Source organism: Phycodurus eques, chromosome 1 (assembly GCF_024500275.1).
Source record: "Phycodurus eques isolate BA_2022a chromosome 1, UOR_Pequ_1.1, whole genome shotgun sequence".
NCBI classification, from domain to species: domain Eukaryota; kingdom Metazoa; phylum Chordata; class Actinopteri; order Syngnathiformes; family Syngnathidae; genus Phycodurus; species Phycodurus eques.
Window position 1 is genome coordinate 9,149,840 of NC_084525.1, and position 27,904 is coordinate 9,177,743.

Sequence of the window (27,904 nt, forward strand, 5' to 3'; positions counted from 1 at the left end):
ACCCACCATGCATGTTTTTGGGATGTGGGAGGAAACCGGAGTGCCCGGAGAAAACCCACGCAGGCACGGGGAGAACATGCAAACTCCACACAGGCGGGGCCGGGGATTGAACCCCGGTCCTCAGAACCGTGAGGCTGACGCTCTAACCAGTCTTCCACCATGCCGCCACGTGTGTGTGTGTGTGTGTGTGTGTGTGTGTGTGTGTGTGTGTGTGTGTGTGTGTGTGTGTGTGTGTGTGTGTGTGTGTGTATATATATATATATATATATATATATATATATATACACACACACACACACACACACACACACAAACATACATATATATATATACACACACACATATATATATACACACATATATATACACACAAACGTAATTTACATTTTACACATCTTATTTTCAGCGGCACGGTGAACGACATCTGCCTCACAGTTCTGAGGACCCGGGTTCTGTGTGGAGTTTGCATGTTCTCCCCGTGCCTGTGTGGGTTTTCACCAGGTACTCCGGGTTTCCTACCACATTCCAAAAATATGCATGGTAGGTTGATTGAAGACTCTAAATTGCCCGTAGGTGTGAATGTTTGTTTGTTTCTATGTGCCATGCGATTGGCTGGCAACCAGTTCAGGGTGTACCCCGCCTCTTACCCAAAGATAGCTGGGATAGGCTCCAGTATGCCTGGTGAGGATACGCAGTATGGAAAATGAATGGATGGCCATCCTATTTTCATTGGAATTGGGGTTTGTAAACACTTGAGCACCTCCAAAAAAAAAAAAAAAGCACTGATGCATTTTGAGTATATGTAAAAACATTTGGATTAAAGAAGCCAGTCACTTTTAAGAAAAAAAAGGAATTTATTGTATATCTATATACACTAATCCTGAAAACATCTTCAAGACACAGATTTTTCTATCTTGAAATACTACACATGGACAGGATGTCTATGGCAACAAAACAAAACATGGCCAGGGCAGTTGTACTTTTTGGACAGGATGTACCTCCCGTTAATCCCCGGCTGCATGCGCGACAGACAAATGCGGACACAAACAAACAGACAGGGATTCCTGATCAACACCTCAGCGTGGCCAAGGCAAACGAAACTGATGAAAAACATGCAGCTTCACTTTGGCAGCCATTCCAGGAACTACTTATGACATCATGCTTTGCAATCAAACAGGATCCAGAATTCCAGGTCACTCCAAAAAAATATTCCAGTGTCAGTAAGAGGTGGTGTTTGGAAACACATCTGCGTTGCCGAGTCCTGCAAATGATTCGCTCGGCAATCCCAAACATGAAAATAAAGGAAAACAGCTGCAGCAAACACGTGGGATCAGTAGTACCAACGAATGAGGGGGGTAAAAAAACAAAAGAAAATCCATCAGATACATTTTGTTTTGTTAAGTCAAAGTACCGTCACTGTTCACATTGTTGCTTGTGGATGGGGGAGTGTTATTAAAAAAAAAGGGGGGGGGAGAAGAGGAAAAAAATAAAGGTACCCATCATCAGTAGTGTTGAAAGTCACAAAAGAAAACATGATTCATGACAGAAACACACAACATATAGATATATATTAAAAAGAATAAAAACATTTGATACGCCCCTCGGCTCAGCGTGCCGATGTCATCGCGACGCCGGATGACGAGAACGCCGATTAGAGACACGCCGCTCGTCTCACAGTGTTCGTCCACATCAAGCCAAAAAACACAAATAAATTAAAAACATTTTTCCCTGCCAGTCCAGTGATTGCCTGCAGGTTGCACAGAGGAAGCTACACACGGTCACATTTTTTGTTTTCTCCAGGGAGTGATGGATGTGACGAGGGTGAGTTTGTATCACACGGCATTACAAACATGGCCTCCGCCCTCCCCAAACATTCACAGCCGTACGTGTGTGGGACAATTTGAATGATTTCTTTCTTTAAAAAAAAAATAATAAAAGAATACTGTACAATAGTAGTTCCTGCCATCTGGAAGATGAAAACGAAACAATTGAGTGAGATGATATTAACAGTGGTAGTGCTGTGGCCCATGACGACGGGAAGCGGTTCAGAGGTGGGAGCGAGGCTGAGGAGACATTGGACAGGGTCGGTGGGTCTCAGTAGTTTTGGCTAAAAAGGTGAGGTAGGCCTTGGCTTCAAAACTGGCAGGGCTTCGTTCACATCTTGATGTCCTCCTCCACAGTGAGCTGCGACAGCGTCTTCTTGATGCGCAGCGCCGTGAGCCGCGCCGCGCCGTTGGCGTACCAGCACTCCCGCATGATCTTGCCCATCACGCGCAGTGACTGCAACATGCACACGGGAGGGACACTCAACAACTCTTCCAAAACGTAAAAAAAAGTATTGAGACACAATTCAAATACAGTATACCAAGCCCCAGGTTGTCTAACTTTTTGGGTCCAGAGGAGAACTTTTCTTTACATGGGTAATTCATAAATGCCAGTTGTATAATTATATTAAATTCAAAGTGTAATGAAGGAAGAAATAAAACTTCATTCTCGTGATGTGCCATTTCTTCCTGTCAACGATGCCTTGATGCTAAATAAATAAATAGGACTTCTGGGGGGGGGGGGGGGGAAATCTGACTTTCATTCTTGGAAAAATACTTTATAGGAAGGATCAGATTTATGTGATGATACATCACAATCATATGAGTCATTTGCTTGTTATGTTTGTTTTATTGGTGCGCCAGCCTCTATTTCTCCATCTACGTGCACTACAATGAAATACATTGTTAATCAGAATCAGAATCATCTTTATTTGCCAAGTATGTCCAAAAACACACAAGGAATTTGTCAGACCCCCAAGTTACTGCTCGCAGACGCCAATTTGAGAACCAAGGTCATACATAGTCAATAAGTTCTCCCTTCAGCTTGTGAAATTTTAGTTACATTCAGCTCCTACTTTCAAAGCTACTTTTTCTGAGTCTTGTAACATTTACCTTGAAATAAACAAGAATTCCAGTCAATGTGATTGATCACTAAGAGTGATCCATCTACCTACATCTATCTGTCTAGATCTACAGTATACTGTAGATTTAGTAGACTTTACACCGATCTGATCAGCTGGATCGGTATCGGCCAATAATTAGCATTTTATGCTGATCGGCTTTAATGTCGTAATTTGCCGATCCGATCAGCTCTGCAAAAGACGCTTACTCCGCGTCGCCATCGTGCACAGTATATTTGAATCCAAAAGCTAGTTTATTTTTTGCCTTGTCGCGTGTCTTTTGACGTAGTACTGTAAATATATGACCGCCAATAAAGTTATTTAAAAAAAAAAAACATGGCGGCGGTGTGGGACTGACAACCCATCTGAGACAGACAACGCGTAATGCCTGGCTCAGACTACAAGACAAATTTAGTCTTTCACGATTGCACTATGTCAGACTACCGCTATAAAATCTTGTACTCCGATGCCAAAGTATCCCGTCTTTTACGATCACTGGGCTTTACCCGACCGGATACACTTGTTACCATGGCGACGACGACAACAATGGCTCACGCCACGCGTATTATAAGAACAAACGTGGAAAAACGTTTGGTGGTCACCGGTGCTCAGGAGAGGACTTTAATTCAAGGCTTGCTTGAGGTATGTCCACGTACTTTTGATACGATACGGCTCGCCAGCAGGCAACAAAACGTTATGTAGCCTAGCAAGCTAGTGCTAGCACTAATGGTTGTACGTAAACATGCTAGCGCTCTGTCGAATCATGCTCTTAAGTTCCGGTGTGTGTGTGTGAAGTATTTTAATTACAATAAAGTAATTTCATTACAGTACGTTAGCACCCATTATTTCTGTCTTGTATTAATGTTGGTTTTACCTGACTGATGAGAATACATGACCTGACTAGAGAATACTCAGTATACAGTACACAAGTATATACAGTAAATGAACAAGTCATTTAAATAGACACATTGTTCCATCTTGTGATCGGTTATCAGTTTTTTTTAATTCGTTGATCGGCCCCAAAATTCCTGATCATGTGAAGCCAAATTTTTAGTTTAATAATTTTCGAATTTAAAAATAAATAAATAAATAAATAAATAAAAAAGTTGTTGCACTCAAAAATATTCAAGCCCCACTGCAAATGAGTTTTATCCGTGAAGTAGTACTTAGCAATTATATCTAATATTACAAGCATTTACATACTTTTGCACATTTTGCATACAAATGTCATTAATAATGGCAGTCCAATAATTTCATGTGCAACATTTTTATTTTATGATTATCATCTAACCGAACAACTGTCGCTTCCATTACTTTGTGGGGACACTTTGGGCAGGACCAGTTCGGATGAGTTTGGTGTGGAAGATCCTTGAGAGCCCTGACCTTCCCAGGACAGTGTAAGCAGTTCAAGGGGAACTAAACCCCAAAATGTTTTTTTTATGCAAAAATATATTGTATGTGCACCCACTAGTCTAAACACAGAATTCTGATTGATGTAAAGAATTAAAAAGACGAATTCATGAATTTTCATGCATCTCAGGGGGCCGCCATGTTTGACATTGTTGCCCTCTGCTGTCAACCGGAATTATTTAATTCATTAGTTTAAACACAATCTTGGTAAAATTTTGGATATCATCTTGGCCACGTGACAGCCGCAACGCAAGAGGGAGTGATGTTGTGATGCTAACTTCGGTTGATAGCAGAGGGCGAAAATGCAAACATGTTGGCCCGCTTACATTGATGAACATTTTTAAATTAATCTGATTAATTCTTATTCCACCAACCCAATCAGACTACTGTGTGTTGACTAGTAGTGCACATCCAACGTATTCTTGCAAAAATATATTTTGAGTTTAGTTACCCTTTAAGTTGCATAGCGGAAACCATACTCCATATTATAACTTGCTATAGATGTGAACGAGATGTGTCCCAATACTATATTTGTACAATGTTTGCAATTTTGTACTGTAAATTTAGGCTGGATTTAAACTGCTTGTGGCCAAGCGACAATTCAGGTTTAACAAGAAAAATATTTTTAGACAAAAATTCAAATTGGGCACTTTGAGAGCAATTCCAGCTTTAGATGAATAGAGTGAGAAAGTCAAATGGTTGTTACCTCGTAGCTCTGCCACCAGTTGGGCACATTGGGCCGCAGCTTCTGGTCACACACCACCTTCCTCATCTCCTCTATGGAGGGGTCAGAGGGCACCAGGTCATAGTAGGGCAGCTGGTACTCCTCGTGGATACCTGCGGGACAAGCGGGAAGGAAACGGTCAGGTTTTCGAACTCGTCCCCTCGGATCCACCCGGCAGGCGAAGAGGCCGAGCGGAGGCTGGGTCTCACCTCCCGCATTGCAGCGGCGCGCGATCTCCCAGTACACCAGGCCCAGAGCGTAGATGTCGGCGCACTTGAAGGAGTCAAAGTGCTTCATGTTGATGGTTTCGTCCAACACTTCTGGAGCCATGTACCTGTGAGGACGCACATGGTATGTTGCTGAAAATTATGCCTAAAAGTAGGACTGGGCGATTAATTAATTTGTTATCGTTTAAAATCTATTATAGCGGCTTCCGTAGTCCAAAGCTGATGTGCACTGCTTACACTAGCAACATGGTTGCAACAATAAAAGGAGCTTGTCGGTGTTGTATTGTGACTTAGTCACTATTTTTAGGGAACAATCTAGTGACTTTTTCCCCCCCATTCAAAAAAAAAAGCGGCTAACGACTTTAAATCCAGCTAAGAAACAGACAACATGAGAGCCCATTGAGCATTTACATTATCAAGTCCTGTAATATTTGTTGCATTAATTTGTTTCCCTTTTTTTTTTAAACAAAAATTGGTTTATTAAAATGCCTTTGATTTCCATTGCATACTTTGTTAACTGATGTAATGTCAATCAAAATTTTAAAAATAGTAAAATAAACAATACACATTAAATTAATAAAACTATAAATACAAAAATGAGAATGAATTATTATTCAAATCTAAACAGTTTTTTTTTTTTTTTTTTTTTTTTTACCTCATGACCTGGCCCATCTGTCCATTGTAAAAATGTAAAAGTGGCACTTGTGCACAGAAGTTTGCCCATATTTATTAATTAAGCAATGTTAAATATAAGTTGAACTCAATGGGAAACTTTCTTTTGAAAAGTTGACCAAATAAAAGAGGACCAGTCTCACAAAACCTGTTGTCCAACTTTATTATTATTTAAGGGATTTGTTGACTAAGAATACAAAACCAAAATCACACAAAAAAAAAAAAAAAAAAGAAAAGAGTGGGTGAAGACAGACACACCAACAGTAAAACTGGATGGAAATTAAAGACGATCTGCGGGACATGGAGAGACAGAGACATGAAATTAGAATGAAAGAGCAACAGTTTAAAAGAGACCGGGCTAAATGGTATAAGAATAAATCAGAAAAATAAGGAAGACTCAAAAATATTGACAATCCTCTCCTGCAGGCTCTTTGTTTTGTTCTTGCTTTGTTTTGTAATGTTAAGTACATTCCTTTTTTATTTTGTTTTTGTATAAAAATAAGCCTAAGAAAACAGACCAATTTCGCATGACTGCCAGTAAAATGGAAATACGTGTTCTTTCATTATTAGGGATAAAATGTATTTTAACTGTACTGTAACTTTTGCGATTGGCTAAATAGAGAGTGACCCAAAAACAAAACAAAACAAAAAAAAGCAGACATCTGGATGCAAGAACCTACCTTTTTGTGCCCACACGCTGGTTTGGGGCAATATCAATTGTATCCGTGATGGACTCGTGGCGGACGGCCAGGCCGAGGTCGGCGATGGCGCACATGCCGTTTTTCTTCACCAGGATGTTCTTGGACTTGAGGTCACGGTGCGCGATGCCGGGCTTGCCTGTGGAAAGGAGTAAAACGTACAATTAAGTTTGTAACTGGAGCTTGGCGGCCTCAGTGATGTTTACATGCGAGGTGGAGCTCCTCTCACCCTGAGTGCCCAGGATCTCCATGTGCAGATGTGCCAAACCGCTGGCAGCCGACAGCGCCAGCTTGATCATGCCCTCGATGGTGACCGAGTAGCGGTTTAGGTAGTCGAAAAGGGAGCCGTGCTCATGATAGTCTGACACCAGCCACAGCTGAGTCCATGTGCCATTGTCTGAAGGGGAACACAAGGAGTACATTTTATAGGATTTACAGTATGCCTTTCATCTATACATACACTGCATTGCTAGTGAAAGAAAATGGACTTCTGGGGTGCCGTTATGCGTGTTGCATGTATTTGCTCTAAGAAAGTTACCTATTCACAGTTTTTGTGCTCTTTCAATAACCCTCTAAAAGGTGCCACACGGTGGCACTAAATCCCCAAAGGTATTAATTAACGTCAGGGAAGTATGTCGAAGTAATTTCAACTGACAAGATGAAAAGGTAGTGACAGACCAAGTTGAAGTTTGGCCGTCAACCCGGTGTGTGCCGTACCGTTGGCAGTCTGTGACGATTCATAACTCTAATTGTCTGTAAGCTAGCGAATCAGTGCACAAGACAAGAAACAGAAATGACAAAAGCAAACAAAGGTGTAGTCATTGCAACCGCCATCACTTCAACCCGCCTGACCGACGGCTTGGTGTGTCATGAACTCAACATCTTGGTAAGTGGGGGAGGAGCTAAATTTAGGCTGGGTTGTTAGTGGAAATTACAGAGTGTTTGCTTGCATGTGCATGTACACATGCCTTGTGGTGCATTTTTCCAAAATCAAATAATCTATAAGTCATTTATTTTTAATAGTAATGTAAAGTGAGTTTGAAACAATCATAGTTTGTGCTATATTTCTGTTTTAAACTATCTATATAGGAAAGGATGAAATCACTTAGGGGCAGGGCTCAGTCCCTATCCCCCGCAAATAGTGGGGGCTTACTGTATAGTTCTTGCATCTCCAACATCACAGTGTTTGTCTATCTCATTGAACCATTTTTTTTTTACTGTCATTCACGGCAAATGTAAAGATTCCCCTTTTGTTCGATTTGCCATAGTTGTTGTTGTGTGCATTTCGGAAAGGACTATCGTACCACCTGTAGCCTGGGCCTGCACCAAACAGCTACAAGAGAACTTTTTGAAAACATCAGTGTAGGCTGCATGCGGAAATAGCAATGTTTAATCCGATGTCGAATGTGCAAAACAATACATGCATACATACATAAATAATATAGTTGATTTAAATCGGTTTAACTAGGAGCTTTTGCCGTCCATTTGTCTTTTCTTCTCCAAGCCTCACCCTTATTGTCTGCTGCTATGAAACCCAGGATGTTTTCATGGCGCAGCATGATTGTCTGGTAGATCTCTGCTTCTCTAAACCAGGAGCGCTCCTCTCTGGATGAGAAGATCTTCACCGCCACGTCCCCTCCGCGCCACTTGCCTCGCCAGACCTCGCCGAAGCGGCCCTTTCCTATGATTTCCTGCAGCACAATGGTCCTGGCCACAGTCCGCTGCACAAACAGGGGCAGGCCTGTAGGGGGCAGTAGTAATAAATGGTCTTCAGCCGTTTTGTAACGGTAATGATTACACCAACAGCAGAACATCTACTTTAAAAAAGTAAACATGTTTCAAAGCTGCTGGAGCGCAACATGACCATCAGGCACGGGGAGTGCATGTTCCTGTCATAGACATGTTTGCAGACATTCCGAGCGGATTACTATGCAACCGCAAATTATTTCCACTGATATCCCTGGAACCACAGATAAAATAATTTGTGCCATGCAAAAACTCCAGACTTGTGAAATCCGTGTGCCTACCACAAATCATTGTAAGTGTTGTGATAAGGCTTCACTGATCTGTGGCTCAAATGCATTTTGTGAGGTCACCTTGACCTACATTTAACTCTGCGCATCTCTGGATTTAAATTCTGACAATAAACCAATTTACAGAAATAAGTACTACAGGTGAATTAAGCTAAGTTGACCACTGATTCTGAAATGGTGGGGTCCGATACCAAAGTGGGTCGAAAAATTTATTTTTAAAAATATTTGCATCAGAAACGTGCAGCAGTAGAGAAAGAAGTGTACTGTGTATTTCATCACAAACACATGTTAATTTTCTGAGGCGAGAGGGGGAAGTGAAAGTATTACCTGAGGTTTTAAAATGTGGATTTTTGTACATGTGGGGAGGACAAAAATGGTTCATGTCCTGTGTGTGCCGTAATAATTTTTTTACATTTGACAGTTTTATACATGTAGCTTCGTCATGTTCGTGCTCAAAGCAGATGTAAGTGAAATATACAGTGGCTACGGAAAGTATTCAGACCCCCTTACATTTTTCACTCTGTTATATTGCAGCCATTTGCTAAAATCAATTAAGTTAATTTTTTTCCTTCATTAATGTACACACAGCACCCCACATTGACATAAAAAACAGAATTGTAAAAATTTTGCTATTTATTAAAAAAGAAAAACAAATATCACACAGCCATAAGTATTCAGACCCTTTGCTGTGACACTCATTTAACTCAGGTGCTGTCCATTTCTTCTGATCATCCTTGAGATGGTTCTACACCTTCATTGGAGGCCAGCTGTGTTTGATTATACTGATTGGACTTGATTAGGAAAGCCACACACCTGTCTATGTAAGACCTTACAGCTCACAGTGCATGTCAGAGCAAATGCAAATTATGAGGTCAAAGAAACTACCTGAAGAGCTCAGAGACAGAATTGAGGCAAGGCACAGATCTGGCCAAGGTTACAAAAAAGATTCTGCTGTACTTAAGGTTCCTAAGAGCACAGTGGCCTCCATAATCCTTAAATGGATGACATTTGGGACGACCAGAACCTTTCCTAGAGCTGGCCGTCCAGCCAAACCGAGTAATCGGGGGAGAACAGCCTTTGTGAGAGAGGTAAAGAAGAACCCAAAGATCACTGTCGCTGAGCTCGAGAGATGCAGTCGGGAGATGGGAGAAAGTTCGAGAAAGTCAACCATCGCTGCAGCCCTCCACCAGTCGGGGCTTTATGGCAGAGTAGCCCGACGGAAGCCTCTCCTTAGTGTAAGACACATGAAAGCCTGCATGGAGTTAGCTAAAAAATAAAAATAAATAAAAATTAAAAAAAACAACTGAAGGACTCAAAGATGGTGAGAAATAAGATTCTCTGGTCTGATGAGACCAAGATAGAACTTTTTGTCCTTAATTCTAAGCAGTACGTGTGGAGAAAACCAGGCACTGCTCATCACCTGTCCAATGCAGTCCCAACAGTGAAGCATGGTGGTGGCAGTATCATGCTGTGGGGGTCTTTTTAAGCTCCAGGGATATCACATGCAGTTGTCAAGGTTGTTCTCAGTTTATGCTCAATAAAACGTACAAGTGCCTTATTTTGTGCTTTAATTTGACAGTACTCCTCAGTTTCACTCATTCACTGCCATGGAGGTTTATATTTGTCAGCTGGAATCTAACCATTTACTGCCACAGATGAATATTTAAAAAAAAAAAAAACTGGGTTATGAGTTAACGACCATGGGAAAACGTGGCTACCGGGGTAAGACCAGTTGAGAATACCTCTGCATTAAAAGTTGCATTGGTAGAAACCCAACATGGTATACATCTTATATATGATTGTCAGTACGCATGTGATTACCAGAGCCTGATCCGGAGGTGGACATGTCGTAGATGAGGTCCTGCAAGGTCTTCTCCTTGGCCAAGTAGAGATGGTCACAGGACGGGTCCTCTACCTCCAGCCTCTGCCTGTGACTATAGGCCCTCTGATGATATTGGAACAGGAAAACGCCCACCATGAGCAGCACACAGAGCAGAAAGACAGGCCCCGCGATGACCGCCACCAGCTCCACAGGGCCCCAGGAGCCGGCCGAGCCCGAGAGGTCCTCCTTTGTGGGCACTGGGAGCACAGAGATGAATACTTTCAAGTCAGTCTCATGCTGGGAATGGGTCAAGGTCCTGATCCGACAGAGCCTTACCAGGGACTTTCAGGTCAATACTGTTGCAGTAGTCTACATAGCAGCAATGAGTGTTGAGTAGACCCTCAGCGCTCAGACAGTAGAAGGGTTGCCCAGGTGGAACCAGGTTGTCACTGTTGATGCAGATGCGCATGTGTTGCTCCTTTCCCTGGATAGTGTACGTGGAGGCCATGCAGGCGCCATCAGTCTCGCACTCATAGCCCGTCTTCTCGCAGGTTGTGCAGTTACAACGAAGAGCTGATTATTAAAAAAAAAAGAGAAAAAAAATGAATGCAGAGAAATGCTGTCATGAGCAACCAAAAGCACGTATTTGCATAGTTTTAGTGGATGACATAACATGCAGTTGGTGTGCATGCATGTAATGTTTTCCCATGTAGAGAGGCACTCTTATGATCTGGAATGCATTTTACAGTGATTTCTAGAGATGCGCAGATACAGTACCACTTTTTTTGGCCGCAGTACAAGTACTTAGATTTGAGTAAAAGCCATTGGTAATACCATTACGACTCATAATTGTAATGAAAATGTGTTTGACTAAATATTGTTCAAAAACACTTTTCTTGAACATGGCACAAGTTTCACTCTCTTTTAGAGTAACAGAGCCAGTGATGGAGAAACTTGATGCTCGCTGCACACCCCGCCGGATTCCTCCACTAATATCAGAGCAGAATTTATCATCCATTTTGCAGGGCATAATTCATAGCTAATAAAGTGCTATTATCCATGTTTACTTTGAAGTATTGCCATACAGCTACCTACCTACTCCACCTGCCCAGAAGTTGGCTGGTAAAGTGGTATCACTGTGTTGGTATCGGAGCATTAGTTTGAGTCAGTGTACGAGTACAGATGTATGGTATTGGTTACTAGCATCGATATCAGTGTTTTTAGTCATTTTTGAAGGTCTGTGTGAACAAGGGCCCTTTTGATACAGCCATCAGTATGTGACTTTTCAAAAATACCCAGAGACCACCCCCTTACTTTTCCTGGGTTGCTTTCATGTCAAGTTACCATTTTACTAAGTGCCATGATCTTCCAGTGCACAGGTGTCAATTCCAGCCCGCCACATGATTTTATGTGGCCCGCGAAGGCAAATCATGTGTGTCAACTTCCATGATTCTTGTTAAACTCTGTACCAATATTTCGAATTGTCATATTTTGTAAATAACATTGAGCTATTACAAGCATTTTTGTGTTACCAAATATGAACAACAGTTGAAAAACTCATTACCCTTCATTTCTGATTCCAAAACTAGTTTATAAATTTCGGGTGTAATAATATGATGAGGTGATTCGGCCGTTAGGCCCTTACAGCCGAACGGGACAAAAAAAGGGGATGAGGTGATTAAAGATTTTCATGGTTTCACAGTCATAATGGCACTGTGAGGAAAACCGGAACTTCAATGTGGCCCGCGACAAAAATTAGTTCGAATCAGAATCATCTTTATTTGCCAAGTATGTCCAAAACACACAAGGAATTTGTCTCCGGTAGTTGGAGCCGCTCTAGTACAACAGACAGTCAATTTACAGAACACTTTGGGGACATAAAGGCATTGACAAAAAACAATTGTGCAAAAAGATGCAGAGTCCTCTAGCACTTAGAGCAGTTCGAATGACTAATATTGCAATAGTCCGGTGCAATGACCATTGTGCAAAGGGCGCTGAGACTTCAAGGAGTGTATGCGGTTTAAAGTGACGAGTAGTGCGATCATCTGGGACAATGTTGGTTGTGCAAATGTTACAGATACTCCTCAATCAGTGTGCAAATGGAGCAGATGCTACTCTGGTATGAGTGGCCAGTATATGCAAATAGTGCAGCATGGCGAGACAACTACAGTGAGTGCACGAGTAATACATAATTGGCCCCACAGAAATGTGACAACGAACTCAAGTTAAACAATTTCCAGCTTGTTGTAATGGAATTATAGGTTAGGTGTTTAAGAAGTTGATCGCAAGAGGGAAGAAGCTGTTGGAATGTCTACTAGTTCTAGTTTGCGTTGATCGGTAGCGCCTACCTGAGGGAAGGAGCTGGAAGAGCTGGTGACCGGGGTGCAGACGGTCCGAGAGGATTCGACACCCCTGTTCTAGTGGTACCATGGATAAAAATAATTAAAATTTGGTTTTGAATGAATCATGATGACAGTGGCCATTGGTTAAGTTGTTCAAATAGACTAATTTTACACCCTGTGAAAATATTTAGGATTTTGTTTTGATATTATGTGTCCCCTCTTAGTCAAAGTACCGCCAAGTGGGTCACATCTTTTGATTGTCCAGCAGGGGGAAAGCTAAGCCCACAATCACAAGCCAATGTACAGAGTTCCATTCAAACTGGAGACATTTTGTGATGTCAGACACAGAGCAGCAGCACCTATACGGTGCTGAAATCAGAGCCTTCACTGCAGATGGACCCAAAGAGGCTGGGTGGAGACCGACGTGCCCAGGAGAGACAAACAGAAACCCAACAAGGGGAGAGGGCTCCTGCCAAATCCCTAATGCTGCATTAGGCTTCATTTCTCACCCCAGTCTTTAGACCTCACTGACACAGAGAGATACCAGTTGTTCTACATTTCCATTTCATCTTTACGAGAGAAAAAAAAAGACGTTAAGTTTACAACCCTATTTTCATTTCCTTACAATACACTGTGACTTACATTTCAGTTTATAGTTGGGCATTCGAGTCACAATTTGACCTGTGCTGTACAAAAATAAACCGGTTATGATCCAAGAGTGTAGTAAGGTGGTCTCGTCCGCTAGGCCAGCATATCATCTCTCTGGAGGGCAAAATAAAAATAAAACTGAGGTCAGAGCAAAAAGGTTAACCAGTGCCATGGACGACTGAGCAACCGCAGCTCAAGAACTTTTAGGTCTGACCACAGAATACTGAAAACATGTGCCCTCAAAAGACTTCTGCCAAGGTTTGATACTAGCAAACACAGACCAAATCAAAACCTGGCGGGCCGTGGTGACTGGATTCCAAGGGTAACAACACTGTGTAGTCTGTAAAGTAACATGTCAGAAGCCAACAACTAATTTGTCAATCGAAATAAAAAGTGGACCTCTCAAGAGGTCGACTTTGGGCCACAAAGCAACAATAAGCCAGGACGAGAGGAATTCTTATCTTTATTCTTTTCCAGACAAGCGTGACAGTCAGTTCAAGCAGTAACAATGTCTGGCACAGAGAGAGAGAATTTAAGATTTAAGCGTGGCAAGCTTCCACTAATCTTCTGTCTTATCCGGAGGGTCTCTTTGACCAGAGACGCTCTCGCACAACTTCGCTTCTACAAGTATGGCTGGGCCGATTTTTCACTACAGCTTTTGATCCACACTGGGACTATCTTGCAACATATCTTAAAATGTTGTTGCATCAATTGCACCATCGATAAGCAAGATGCAACTTTGCAGAACTAATAGCAGCAATATCACAAGAGCAGTTTCTGAAACTGAAGCCTAGTCCTGTGTCTGTTTTTTTTTCATTTTTTTTTCTTCATGCGTCATGTATGCCGACGTGACTAATCTATGTTTGTTTACTGGAAAGAAGGAGCACTCAGAACAGGGCTGCAGGAATATTACTACTGCACCTTGCTATACAGGAGGTGAACAGGAAGAGGCTTGAATCTTGGCAAATTGACTACAGTTTTCACACAAAAGGAATTTCCAGGGGAGGTGAAGCAAGTTGGGTCATATAAAGAAATAGTTTTGGGGGGAAGCCCAAATCACTCTTCAACATTAAGAAATAGTTTAAAATAAGATGAGAGGGCATTAGAAATGGATCAAATGTCCATTTCCTGTTTGTGGCGCCCTAGTGTGAAAGGTTAGAGGACAAAGATTTAAAAATTTTGCTTGATAACTCTAGAACCCCTTTACAAACCACCACTGCCATTTCTAAGTGATTATATAGCAGATATACAGCAGTTATATCGATAAATATGATGCAGGATGCGCCTTCTGCTTTTTGCATCCCGCGACTTCCGGTCTTCGTCTCTTTCCGGCACTGTGACGTCACACAAGCCAAACATCCTGTTCATTCGGCGTTGTGTGCTATTGTTCCATGCTGTTGTTCCCATCCTTGTATATTAGTTGTCGTATGATTTAATGATGTCACGGTGGTTTATTGTGTGGCATTTGGTTGTACAAATGGTTCAAGCAGCGGCAAGGTTTTTTTTTTTTTTTGGGCTTTCCGAGTGAAGAAGGAATATGTGACCAGTGGATAGTGAAAGTCACCCGACAGGGGAAGAAACGTGGTCAGCTATGGGTGCCTAGCAAGCATTCCAAACTCTGTGCCGATCACTTCGAAGCAGCATGTTTTGAGAAAGCATTGGATACACAGGTGTAGTTAGGCAGAGGCTGAAACCAGCTGCGGTGTTAACTATTTTTCGTACGGCCATCGGAACCTCCACCGCCAGCAAGAGAACTAAATCTCGCAGCCGCCACGATGCAGCAGCGAAGCGGTGCAGACAAGAGGTGAGCATTTCCTTGTATATACCTACGACTCTATTATGGTTACTATGCAATGGGGAGTAGGGAAAAAAAGACCCACGCAGTAATTTTCAGTACTGTCGTCTGTACTTTTGCCTAATGACAAGCCAGCTGACACACGGCAAATACTTTGTGTGTGGCGTGGTATAACGCAACTCAAGCGAGGGGCACACGATACATAGGAATACTGCATACTATGTAAAAGCTTGTGCCGCGTCACTGAAACATATATGAATATATAATACATATAGCCGTGCTAAAAAATATTGGCACCCCTGGGGTGGCATTATTTCAAGCAATGAGTTTATAAAAAGACATGCTTTTGACATGCAGTCACATCGAGCCAGTGGCCACTCTCTTTTTCTGTTGTACAGCTGCTACTTGGCTGCTCGTCGTCGTCACTGTCTGATCGGCTCAAACATGTACGCTTTGACGAACCCAAGTTCAGTTGGGTGCTCCTGTACGTCGAAATACGCCCCCTCCACATATTCCAACACGTTGCCTGCTATTGCGTATAGTGTGTAGTGCGTTGTGTTTGGCAGTTGCAACGTCACTTCTGGTAGCCCTTGCGGTGGAGAGAGTAACCACACCCCGGTGTCTTGAGCTTCGGGTATGTTCGGGGAAGACTCAATATGCATAATAAAAACTCATTTTTAGCTAAACTATGAAAACGTGCTGGAAGTGACGTGCATGTATTACGTAACAATCACAATGCAAATATTAATTTTAACTGACCTTATAACAATAACATCTTTGTCATCTGACCTTTAAAGAGGTTTAAGGTGGCACGTGCAGACAGACATGAGAGCAAACACGGCTGTAGGCAGACATTAACACCAGAGGTCCTTCACTGATGGTTTGTGGTCAACCAAAGGTTTGTTTTGTGGCAGTTTGGACTCTCTAGGATCGGACCAGAGTGGAGGAAACACAGGAATTGGTGAAAGAGAGGACCAGCTCACCAAAAATGATCAATCACCAACACCACATCTTCATATTAGATTTAAAGTAGTTACACTTGAAGAAACAACATCACAGAACCAAAAAGAGGGTTGATGTGCTCAACTGGTATTTTTGGTGAACTCTGCTCTTGTATGCACATTATTCTTGGTCTTTACAGTAGTGCTTTGTGCGGAGATTAAGACGACATGAGAAGGGATTGGAGCGGCCCTGCGTGAACAAAGAGCTGAGCAGGAGAGGGGGGGGATGGGCGCCATGGAGTGGACCGACATGGTGAGCGGCAACAACCCCAATATTTGAGGGCCAGACAGGGTGGGGGGGCTGGGCAGGACAATATAAAAAGGGGCGGGTTAGTAAAGAGCCGGGCTTACAGGGGCCCCCTGCTGCGATCGGGGTCCGCCCAAGGGACCAGCTGTGAACGTCATTAAAACCCAGTCTAGACTGACTTACTGGAGGGTGGGGGCAAGTAACAGGAAACGGGAACTGTGAAGTTAAAAAGAGGAGAACACATTGGGCTGCGTGTGCGTTTGTCAAGTTCCAATCATTCCGTGCATGCTGAGGCAGGAAATGACAGTTGTAGTGAGGAAGGGATTAATAAATCATTGTTGCCCAAACTAGCTTTGCCCCAACTTGGACCAAAAAACAAACCACAGCATAGTTCCATTCCTTTCAACAACAAACAATAAACCCTACTGACTCCATTGTAAGTATATCGACGTGAGTGCATTCATGTGTTGTTCAGAGCTCCTTGTGCGAGCAGTTGTGTCAAAACAGAGACTCACAAAAAGCACACAGACATTGTGAGCATGTGTGTGAAGCGCACAGTGCCATTATCCAAATGTACTGGCTGAAATTGGATCTCTACAAATACCAGACAAAGTTGATCAAGACAAAAAGCCGCCACCAGACAGTGGAACACACAACACACACACACACACACACACACACACACACAGACACACACACACGTGTGTCTGAATCAATGCGCCGGGAAAGAGGAAGGTCATTACCTTTGTCTACATCTCGGAGTCAAATTACTGATCGGATTCTAAAGTCAGTCTCGGGGACTGCAGCAACCTCTACAACAGAACTAGTACTATCACTACTACTACTAGATTATTCTGGTTATAATTAGCAGTTGTGGATAACAGAATCTGATATATTGCATCATTATCACATGGCACAGAATCGAAATCCAGCTCCGTGTCTAAAACCAATCAAAATATCATCTTTGCAATATTTGGCTATCTGCTACACTACTCCTTTTTTGGATGAAGACTCACAACTGCATCAAGGGGAACTAGACAGACTTCCATTACTTTGTGTCGAGTGCAAAGAAGCTTTTGCTTTGAACAGACGATTAACAAATTAAAAGGTACCGTATATGAGGTCTGTCAGAAAAGTTCTCAGCCTGGTGCCACAAAAGATATATTTTATGTTTCAAACCCAAACTAAGAGTTTTCTACTTCGATGTGGGCTGGACAATCAACCAGCCAGATCCTATGGGGTTTGCTTTGTTCAGCCCACGAGAAGAGCAGAGAGTTGTGGAGGACAACAATGCCTAGAGTATCAGAGGGAACATCACCTACTCACTCGACATGGCTCCATGGAAATTTTTTTCATCTTTCCCAAATTCAAGGGGGTCAGCAAGGGGACCCGTTTTGAAGACATGGACGACAAAGATGGATGGGACGACGGAGCTGCGGAGGTCCCAGAAGAATCCTTCCAAGAGCGCAAGAAGGTGTGGCAGAGAAGCCTGGAAAAGTACATTAGACTCCAAGGGGATTACTTCCAAGGAGAAAACTAGTAGTTTGGATGTTAAATATACCTTTTGTGACACCAGTGCTAGAACTTTTGACACCTTATAAGTCACTGCAGAGTGATTGACACACCAAGGTCAAAACCGGATCAGTAAATTTCATAAAACAATTGTGCTGAATGTTGAGTTTAAAGGCAATGGTTTTTGTTTTTTTTCAAATCACAACCTTTGTGAAGAAAAAGTGCTGCTTTACTTTGCACTCTATCGTTAAATTTAATAATTTATTACATTTAAAACCAAAATGCACATGCAACATACGATGACTGACAAGATGCATTTACATTCTGCTGCTAAATATGCAAACAGTTTTCATTGAATACTTGTTAGATTGCTCAAAATTTCATAAAAAGACATCACTGGTTCATAAAATTATTTGATGGCAACATGAGAAAGGTAAGTTTTTCAATTAATTCATGTGATTGGTTTTTGAACGCTTAATCTCCCTCTGTTTTGGCTGCAATTTTCTATTGGAGCAGATTTTCTTCAAATACATCTATGATCATATAATTGCTGTATCATGACATCATTGTCAAAATAATCATCATGTCACAATTTCCGATTGCCACCCCATATGCAGTGTCTGCTTCGAGCTACACCAAAATGATTGTGTGAATGACAGTGCTTGCACCCCCCCAAAAAAAAAAAAAAAAAAAAACGCTGTTCAAATTATTTTCCAAGCAAGTTTAGTTTAATTTGAGAGCATAATAATAACTAAAATTAATATTGCAAGTTACCTCCAAAGTTATTTTACTATCAAGTAAATGATGGACTTTAAATCTTTAAGCCACATTGATTGTCTTCTTAATTTGTTTATGCCAATCTGTTTTTGATTTATGAGGGGTTTGTCAACACCGCTTAACAATTAGGACAGGTAAGGATTAGCTTGTGTTTTCCACAGTGTCATAGTAACCATAGCCATAAATCAAAGTTTACAGAGTAGTGATAACAGTTTCTGCCAATCACTGAAAGGAACGCTGTTTCGAGGAACAAAATGTATGGCATGCTGTTCATCATTAAAGTCTGACAATTTTATCTACGACACTGAAACACATCACACACCCGCCCATAATAAAGTTCACCACCCGTGAGAAAAAGGCAGTGTAGGTATACCTGTACATGTGAACGCAGTATTGCACTGTACAAAAAGTAGTTTGACGCCGGTGGACATTCCACATCAATCTGTGAAACTATAACAGATTACCGTTACTATGTACTAGAGAAAAATCTGTCGGTCATCTCTGCATTACGACAGCAGTTTAGAAATCAGATTGAACAGCTCTACAGAAGGACATGAAGGCCTCCAGACATGAACTCCCATTGCTACTGGATCAACTATCTGGTCAATGTTCTGCATTTGAATTAATGGCGTGGACATGGAGCAGAGAGTGCTTCTGATTGAAATTGTGGGTCCTGCGGTGATAGTATCCCCTTGTGGTGCTGTATCAGTAATAGCGGTACCGGGTCAGTCACAGTGCACGATGTCTGCTCCACCAATTAGGACCCGGGGCCTCCAGGCCCAACGGAGGTCATTGTTGACAGTAGACTACCTCAGACTTGACCTGAATCTGTGCAGGTCACTCGCAATGTCAGAAATCATTGCTAAAAACTGATAACATTAAAGGTTGGGTTAGGATAATACAGGCATGCAGGTTTATTTGTCATGTAGTTAACATTTACAAATGGCTGGAATGGCTGCTTCGTAAAAGGAAATAGTCAATACACACACACACACAAACACACACACACACACACACTTCAGCTTTACACTCTGCTCCGAACCGTTCCAGTGAGAGTTGAGATCACGGCTTGATGAAGCCAACAGAACCACATCATCTACAAAAAGCAGAGATAGCAATATTGAGGTCACCAAACCAGACCCACTCTATGCCTCAGCTGCGCCTAGAAATTATGTCCATAAAGGTTATGAACAGAATTGATGACAAAGGGCAGCCTTGGCGGAGTCCAACCCTCACCGGAAACGAATCCGACAGCCAGCAATGCAGACCAAACTCTTCACACCGGTCGTACAGGGACCCGTATCAGGGGATTCGGTACCCCATACTCCCGAAGCACCCCCCACAGATCTCTCCGACGGACAGGTCGAACGCCTTCTCCAAATTTTGTGGACATAAAATCCAGTTTAACAAAACTAACCTCCTGCCTTGTGCTTTGCTGACGTTAAAGAACACTTTATAGAATTATTGATTAGGACACTGGTGCCACCAAAGGAAACAATTAATAGTACAGATACAACTCTGATAAAGCACCATGGACACTGATATGGGAGAGAGACACTCCCCACCTACCGGCTGTGTGGCTGACAGCGCTGAGATCACATTGCAAGTGTGTCGAGTATACACAAGGCGAACTGTGTCACGCAAGCATGCAACACGCATAACCCGCTTCTAATTTGAATAAAGTCAACAACGCTTGACTTGCCTAAGCAGTCAGTGTGTAAAAAATAAAAAAGTACAGTGTTCCCTCACTAAATCGCAGTACACCTATTGCATAATTCGCCACATCGCATGACTTTGAGTCTGTATTTTTTTGTGGTAAAAATAAAAATCATGAAAACTACATAGTATGTAGTACTTTTGGATCTTAAAAGGTGTTTAAGAGAATAGAAAATGTTTATAAGGGTAGAGGTCAACAGAAGTTCGAGGAAGATTAAGAGTTTGGGAAGTTTCATAAAGCTTTAAAATTAGTATAAAAAATTAGCTGTGGCTACTTTGCAGATTTCACCTATTCCAGGGGTGATCTAGAACTTAACCTTCACGATAAACAAAAACAAGGGATTATTTTATAGTATAAACGGAAATAAAAATAAGTGACTCTCACACCAGCCGTGGAACCTGCTATGGCTGAGCCACTTTCAGGTTGGTCAGGTTTCGGGCCTTATACTGCGTAATCCTCAAGGGTGCTCCAACCACAGCTTCATACCGACTCGTGGGCCCCAGCTTGACAAACCAATCACCCATAACCCTCCTTCCCCCCCACAAACACTTACCCAGCACCTTCTGTCTGTGTCAGCCACAGATCCACCCCCACCCTCACACATCACCGTCAATGGTGGAGTACCCACGTCGAATAAACATGACGGCAGTGACATAATTCCTTCATAATTCCCACGAACTGAGCAGGCACGTTGAAATGCACACCCTTGGGTGGTGGTACTTTGATGAACTTACCGGTAATTGTTTCGATGAACAGTTTCCAAATTTAATGTCACGATCGGTTTATTAGATTGGTGACTGGGAGAATAAAATATTCTGTAGATTGATTGAGGAGTGAATGTGTGTGCGAATGGTTGTTTGTTTCTATGTGCCCTGCGATTGGCTGGCAACCAGTTCAGGGTGTACCCCGCCTCCCGCCCAAAGATAGCTGGGATAGGCTCCAGCAGCCCGCGACCCTAGTGAGGATAAGCGGTAAAGAAAATGGTTGGATGGATTGTCAAGCAAAATTTGACAAAACAGGTTTTTCTATGAATGTGTCATTTTAGTTACTCGAGTCCTAATTGCATTGTCCCCTTTCAAATAAACTGATTAACAAATATCAGGAACACTAGCAAAGTACAACCACAATCATAATCATTGCTAAATGAATATTTGTGAAGGCAGAATATTTGATAAAGATCGTAGATTTGGATATCATTATATTGTGCAAATGGTCATAATGCAGTTGTTGCATGCATACATTTTGGCAATACAATAATTGACAGTGTTCATTTAACATGCTAAAACCAACCCAATGTAGGTCAAGATACACTTTGCAGTTAAATATTTATAGGGGGAGAGAAAAAAAAAACAAAAAAACTAAATATTAGCTTTGGGTCACTGATTGTTACAAACTAAATAGTTAATATTACAATTACATCAGTCATATCTTGGAAACTTCAATCAGCAGTTCAACTTCTCATGACTTATTATTATTTTCTAATCCTCCTTCTTGTTCTGATGCGGACCATGTTAACGTTATATTTAGAACGTGCAATAGACTAAAAGTGAACTGCCAAATGGTTCTCTGGCCAGACTTGATTTAGACAAAATGCCTAAAATGCTAATTTCATGACTGTACCGTCTTGAAAACATGAATAATAAAATATAAGGGGGTGCACGTAAAAAAGACAATATGATAGGAATAGGATTTTGCTTTAATGTAAGATTAGCGGCAAGTTGCAACAAGAGAAAAAAGTTTGTAGAGATTACAGTAAGTGTGGCGTTGCACAACCATTAAATTGTGAAAACTTCAATACTTTGTCTTGTTTGCGGTGGAGGCGATTTACTGTACTTAATTAGATTATTCAGGTATCTTGTATCAGTACTAGAGTATTTATCAGCGATGTTCAGCCACTGACAATTTTCAGCCAAAAATGGCCCAAAAGTGCATTTTTGTTTTTTTTGCATGAAAGACTTTTGTGGCCGAAACACAACGTTGTAATGATGCAAGCAAAAACTGTAGCCAGCGTGCGCTTCTCTGGAGGAAGCTCAGAGGGGCCACCAACAACGAGGTGCCGTGCGCTATCTAAATCTCAGTCTCACTGTTGAGCGGCTATGGCTTGGCCACCACAGTCCATCCATGTTCTGACAGACAATACGAATAACTAATAATTCGAGTTGCTCCTCGCTGAACCAACCCTGTATCATCAATAGAACCATGCCAAGTTAGGTTAACACAGATGCAGCACATTAGCAGCGGCACGCAACAGACAGTAATGTTTGTGGTCTACTGCTGCAGCCGTGGGGGAGCACTGGGGTTTAAAAAAATAAACATTTTAAAATTATAAGGCGCGTTGCCTCAGAAGAAACATTGGGAGACAGCTGAAGCCTCAACACATTGTTGACAAGAAATGGCAGAAAAAAATCAGCAGTGTGGAGTTATTTTGGTTTGTAAAGTCTGACAGGAAACAGTAGCGTACCCCCCCCCATCCAAAAACAACAAACAAATTGTATCGTTAAAGTCTTGCTACCAGTAAGCACAGTTGAAAATAAGGGATTCAAGTGGATGATTAAATTAATTGACCTTCGTTACCAACTCCCTGGGCGTAAATTGGAACTGGAAAATGGTCACATTACAGTTTATAAATATGTTTTACTTGTTTTACAGTTGTATAATGTTCCATGACATGTTCATCCAGATCTCCAAACAGCAAATGAATGAGGCATCTTCAACGATCTTTCCACTTTCCCACATCCACTATGCTGAAGATGCTGGATTCAGAGTCCGAGCTGGTGTCTATTTATATACTGTATGATGTCTGTGGCATTAACAATGACGACGCAACAGAGTCGGTAGAAGCAGGATATACCCCATCCATGGGCTTATTTAAGAGATTTTTTATGCTGTCAGCAAAAGAATGATTGGTGGTGAATGTCTTGTGGCAGCCTAAATACCAACATCTTCTGGCATTTAACAATTCTCTGTCTAATCTGAAAAAAAAAAAGGTATTGTGTATTTTTTCAGTGGTTATCATTAGCTAAGTGAGCATGTTTTGTTAACACGCTCATTTTTAAAACGTAAGGAGTAGAAAGTACAGATTTGTGTAAAAAAGTAAAGAGTAAAAGGTCACAAGAAAAATAAATACAAGTAAATGACCATTATCTGGGGGAAAAAAAATTAAAAATAGAACAAGTACAGTAACGAAGACCCGTATTTTCACAACCATAAGGCGCACTTAAAAGTCTTAATCTTCTCCAAAATGGATGGGGCGCCTTATAATGCGGCGAGCCTTGTGTGTTCCAACATCTATAAATGTTGTTTGATGAGCGCTCCCAGCCATACCCCCAGTGGGGATATAGCGCCAGGGTGTGCATTGTGCAAAACAACATCGGTTCGGCTAACGAACCCCGAGCAGCCGCGAGAGAATTCAAGATCAACGAATCCATGGTTCACAAGTGGAGGAAGCAGGAAAACGAGCTTCGCCAAGTCAAGAAGACGAAAATGAGTTTCCGCGAAAAAACAAGAAAAACAAAACGCGGAAACAAGGTGAGGTGGCCCGAATTGGAAGACCAACTCGAGCAATGGATTAATGAGCAAAGAATAACTCGGGGCTTGCCATCATTCCGGGAGGTTTGACGAACCGCTGGACACCCGTGTAAACAGGGCATTCAAAGTGTAGTTGGGAGCGGCGTGGAAGCGATGGATGACAGATGGCGAACACATCTTTACTAAGACTAGGAGGCAGCGCCGGGCAAGCTACGCCACCATTTGTGAATGGATTGTGGATGCTGGGCTAACGTGTCTGCTAGCACTGTAATTCCATTACAATAAACTGGCAATTTTTTGACTTGAGTTCGTTGTCACATTTCTGTGGGGCCAATTATGTATTACTCGTGCACTCACTGTAGTTGTCTCGCCATGCTGCACTATTTGCATATACTGGCCACTCATACCAGAGTAGCATCTGCTCCATTTGCACACTGATTGAGGAGTATCTGTAACATTTGCACAACCAACATTGTCCCAGATGATCGCACTACTCGTCACTTTAAACCGCATACACTCCTTGAAGTCTCAGCGCCCTTTGCACAATGGTCATTGCACCGGACTATTGCAATATTAGTCGTTCGAACTGCTCTAAGTGCTAGAGGACTCTGCATCTTTTTGCACAATTGTTTTTTGTCAATGTCTTTATGTCTCCAAAGTGTTCTGTAAATTGACTGTCTGTTGTACTAGAGCGGCTCCAACTACCGGAGACAAATTCCTTGTGTGTTTTGGACATACGTGGCAAATAAAGATGATTCTGATTCTGATTCTGTTGTTCGAGCTTTCGCACGGCAACGAGACTGACTCGAACCTGCCGTGTTTGATTGAGAACTTGCGCAGCTGTTCATTTCGGATACAGAAGATGAGAACTTTGATGGATTTGTGGATGAGGATTGATCAAAAAATAACATGAGTAAATTGTTAAATACTTCAATAAAGTACAACTGAACTCAGTTTTGCTCCCGCTGCCTTTTTAAAAACATTGTTTTACCGTGCATGCATGCTACCGTATGTTTTAAGCTAGCGTAAATTTTTACCATGCCCGGGCCCAATAATACAGTGCGCCTTATGTATGTGCTAAAATGCAGAAATAGACCCTGTAACTGAGACTGGGCCTTTTAATACGGTGCGCCCTATGGTCGTGAAAATACGGTACTTGTACTTCATTGCTTGACACCACTGGCTTCAGGTTTAACTACACCAATTGCAAATTATTCATACAACGGCTAACGACTAGTTTCATAATAGATTAATCTATTATTTTTTTCCATAAATTGATTACAGTTCAGTTAAAGGTTCGGTCCATAATGTGAGAATATAGGGAACAAGATCACTGTTTTCTAAAATAAAAGGCATATGTTTGCAAATGTCTTATTTTGCTTATCAGTCTACTTTCATGAAGAACTACTGTAAAGATTTGAGAGAATATTTACTTTTGAGAGTCTGGAATCAGAGAATTTGGACAATTTTACGTTAAACAAGGTCTCTAGACAATGAATAGACTTTCAAAATAGTTGATTAATTTTATAGTCGATTAATCGTGAGACCTCCACTTCCCACCACTTGCACTTGAGTACATTTCAGATTTTGCACTTTGATTTCAGTAAAAGAGTTGAATCAATACAATCTGAATCAATCTATACTAAAAAGAATAGACTATTTTTTTTCCCACAAGTATCTGTTCTTACAGCTTACTATTTAAATGCAGGGAGTGACTACTTTTACCATCTCTGCTTGTGGGGGCACAGTGAGCAGCTGGTATTATCTGCAAGCAGCAGCAGGTTAGACCCGACCCGACCGTAGAAGCGCCCCTAAAGACTCCCACTTGCCCCATTTCCATCACAATGCACCCAGACTTGAACTGTGACTCCCTGTCTGGGGTTTATGAATACGCGGCGGTCGTCAGCCCATGCCAGCATTCACGCACCGGGCAAGCACCCTTTTCACTCCAATGCAATAGCTGCCAGTGTTTACTCCCAAACAACACATTTCAGCCACTTAAGTAGGTTAGGCCTCCATTCGGAGAGCGCCCCCCCCCCCTCTCTAAAAAGCACATTGAGCACGTTTAACGAGGCTGCTGAGTCGTCAGCAGCACAACACACACACACACACACACACACACACCCGGAGATAAGCCAGGGAGAATTGTTTAGTAAATATGGCACAATGTGTGATAAACCTGTTCCGCACACGTCCGTGTACATATAAATAAATGAATGGTTATCTTGTTAGCTAGCAGACGCTCCGACGTAAACAAGCAACACGACCATGTTGTTATGCTGCGTTTAACTGCTCGCGCGAATGTGTCGACAAGCTAGCAAAAAAAAAAAAATTCCGTAATTGATACTTTAAAAAAATATTTAAAATTCCGTAATTGATACTTAAAAATATATTTATATTAAAATATATTTATATATTTTTTTGGGTCAACGCATAGCTCGACGCGATTAACCAAATCCCCTCCAGTGCACAGCAGCAACAGCGCCGCCATGGTGGTGTGCGAACGACAACCCCCCCCCCACACACACACACACACACACACACACACGCGCGCGGTGTGCGAGCGAGACAAAAGCCGAAGAGGTGCTCGGCTCGGCTCAAACTTACCGTTCCCGACGGCCAGCAGCCCGAGCAGGGCCAGCAACGCTCTGCCAGTGTGTTTCACAGCCATTGCTCGCACATTCCCATCGCTTTGCGAGCTAAACACGAGGGGAGGGAGGGGGTGGGGTGGGGGGAAGTAGACTGGCTGCAACACAACACAAGCCACAGTCCGACCGCACTCGCCACACACAAACACACACTCCACTCTGAAGTCCACGCGTTACACGCGCACACGGCTAGCCAGGCGCGTGACGTACTTAAAGGGGCTGTGCCAGTTTAAAGGGGAGGTCCGCGTGTCCTCCTCCGAGGTCAACAACAGCAAGTTTTACGACCGCTCCACACGCAACATACTGGAAAATCAATCCATTATTTATTTATACAGTAAAAATGTTCCCCCCCCCCCCCCCCGCTTATTAACACTGGACAATAAAAGCGTGTGTGTTTGGGGTTGCATAAAAGATGCTGAACTCATTTTCCCTTTGCGAATGGCGAGGGGAGGGGGGCAGTGGCCGGGAAGGAACGCTCTTAATAATGTGTGTGCTGATCTGGATTTATTTTTCTTTTCTTTTCTTTTTTATTGCAATGCAAGAATTCCAGGAACAAAAATGATTTTTTTTGTCATTTTAAAATGTATTATGTATTGTAATGCCCTCGTAAGTGGAACAAGAATGACACGGTTGCTGATGCATTTCAGTCGTTTCATTACCACGAGCGGCAACAGAATGCACATTAATACAAGAGCTGCTATCGGGTACAATTTACAACCAGGCACTCCACACACAGATGACCAGACTTGAGCCAACGTGCAATCTTAAATGTACCTTTGCCCTTTCATCTTTGCTGATGTCACAACCGCCAATCACCGGACCCGCCTATAACGGAGCTATTAGCAGCAATATTACGGTATATTGTTTCCAATCTCAGCGCCTTCCAATGTGACCTTGTTGCATGTACTCGTCCTGCTTAAATTGGTTTTCTCCCATACACTTTCTAAAAACATGCATGTTAGGTTCATTGAAGACTCTAAATCGTTCATTGGTGTGAATGTTGAGTGTGAATGCGGTGGCGTGCCAGGGGGGTGGGGGCGTTGGCCCTGGGCATCCATCTTGGGAGGGGCATCAAAATGCTAAACTCCCCAATGACGAAATAATTACGTTAGTGAAATACACAATATGGAAGATAAGAAATTTTCATCCGCATACCCCA

At 42.2% G+C, this 27,904-nt stretch overlaps 1 protein-coding gene across 2 annotated transcripts; it reads right to left on the reverse strand.

Moving 5' to 3' along the window:
- Positions 1–834: 834 nt before the first annotated feature.
- acvr1ba (activin A receptor type 1Ba) lies at positions 835–26,922 on the reverse strand. Of its 2 annotated transcripts, XM_061675869.1 has the most exons (9): positions 26,705–26,922; positions 10,867–11,103; positions 10,530–10,787; positions 8,186–8,416; positions 6,905–7,072; positions 6,658–6,814; positions 5,288–5,412; positions 5,061–5,191; positions 835–2,280 (listed from the first exon to the last, which is right to left on the reverse strand). In XM_061675869.1, exons 1-9 carry the CDS (start codon positions 26,766–26,768, stop codon positions 2,155–2,157), a joined length of 1,497 nt encoding a protein of 498 aa, XP_061531853.1. In that variant the 5' UTR covers positions 26,769–26,922; the 3' UTR covers positions 835–2,154. The 2 variants fall into 2 exon arrangements, with proteins under 2 accessions (XP_061531853.1, XP_061531852.1); XM_061675868.1 differs by having other exon boundaries at positions 5,061–5,412.
- Positions 26,923–27,904: the final 982 nt, after the last annotated feature.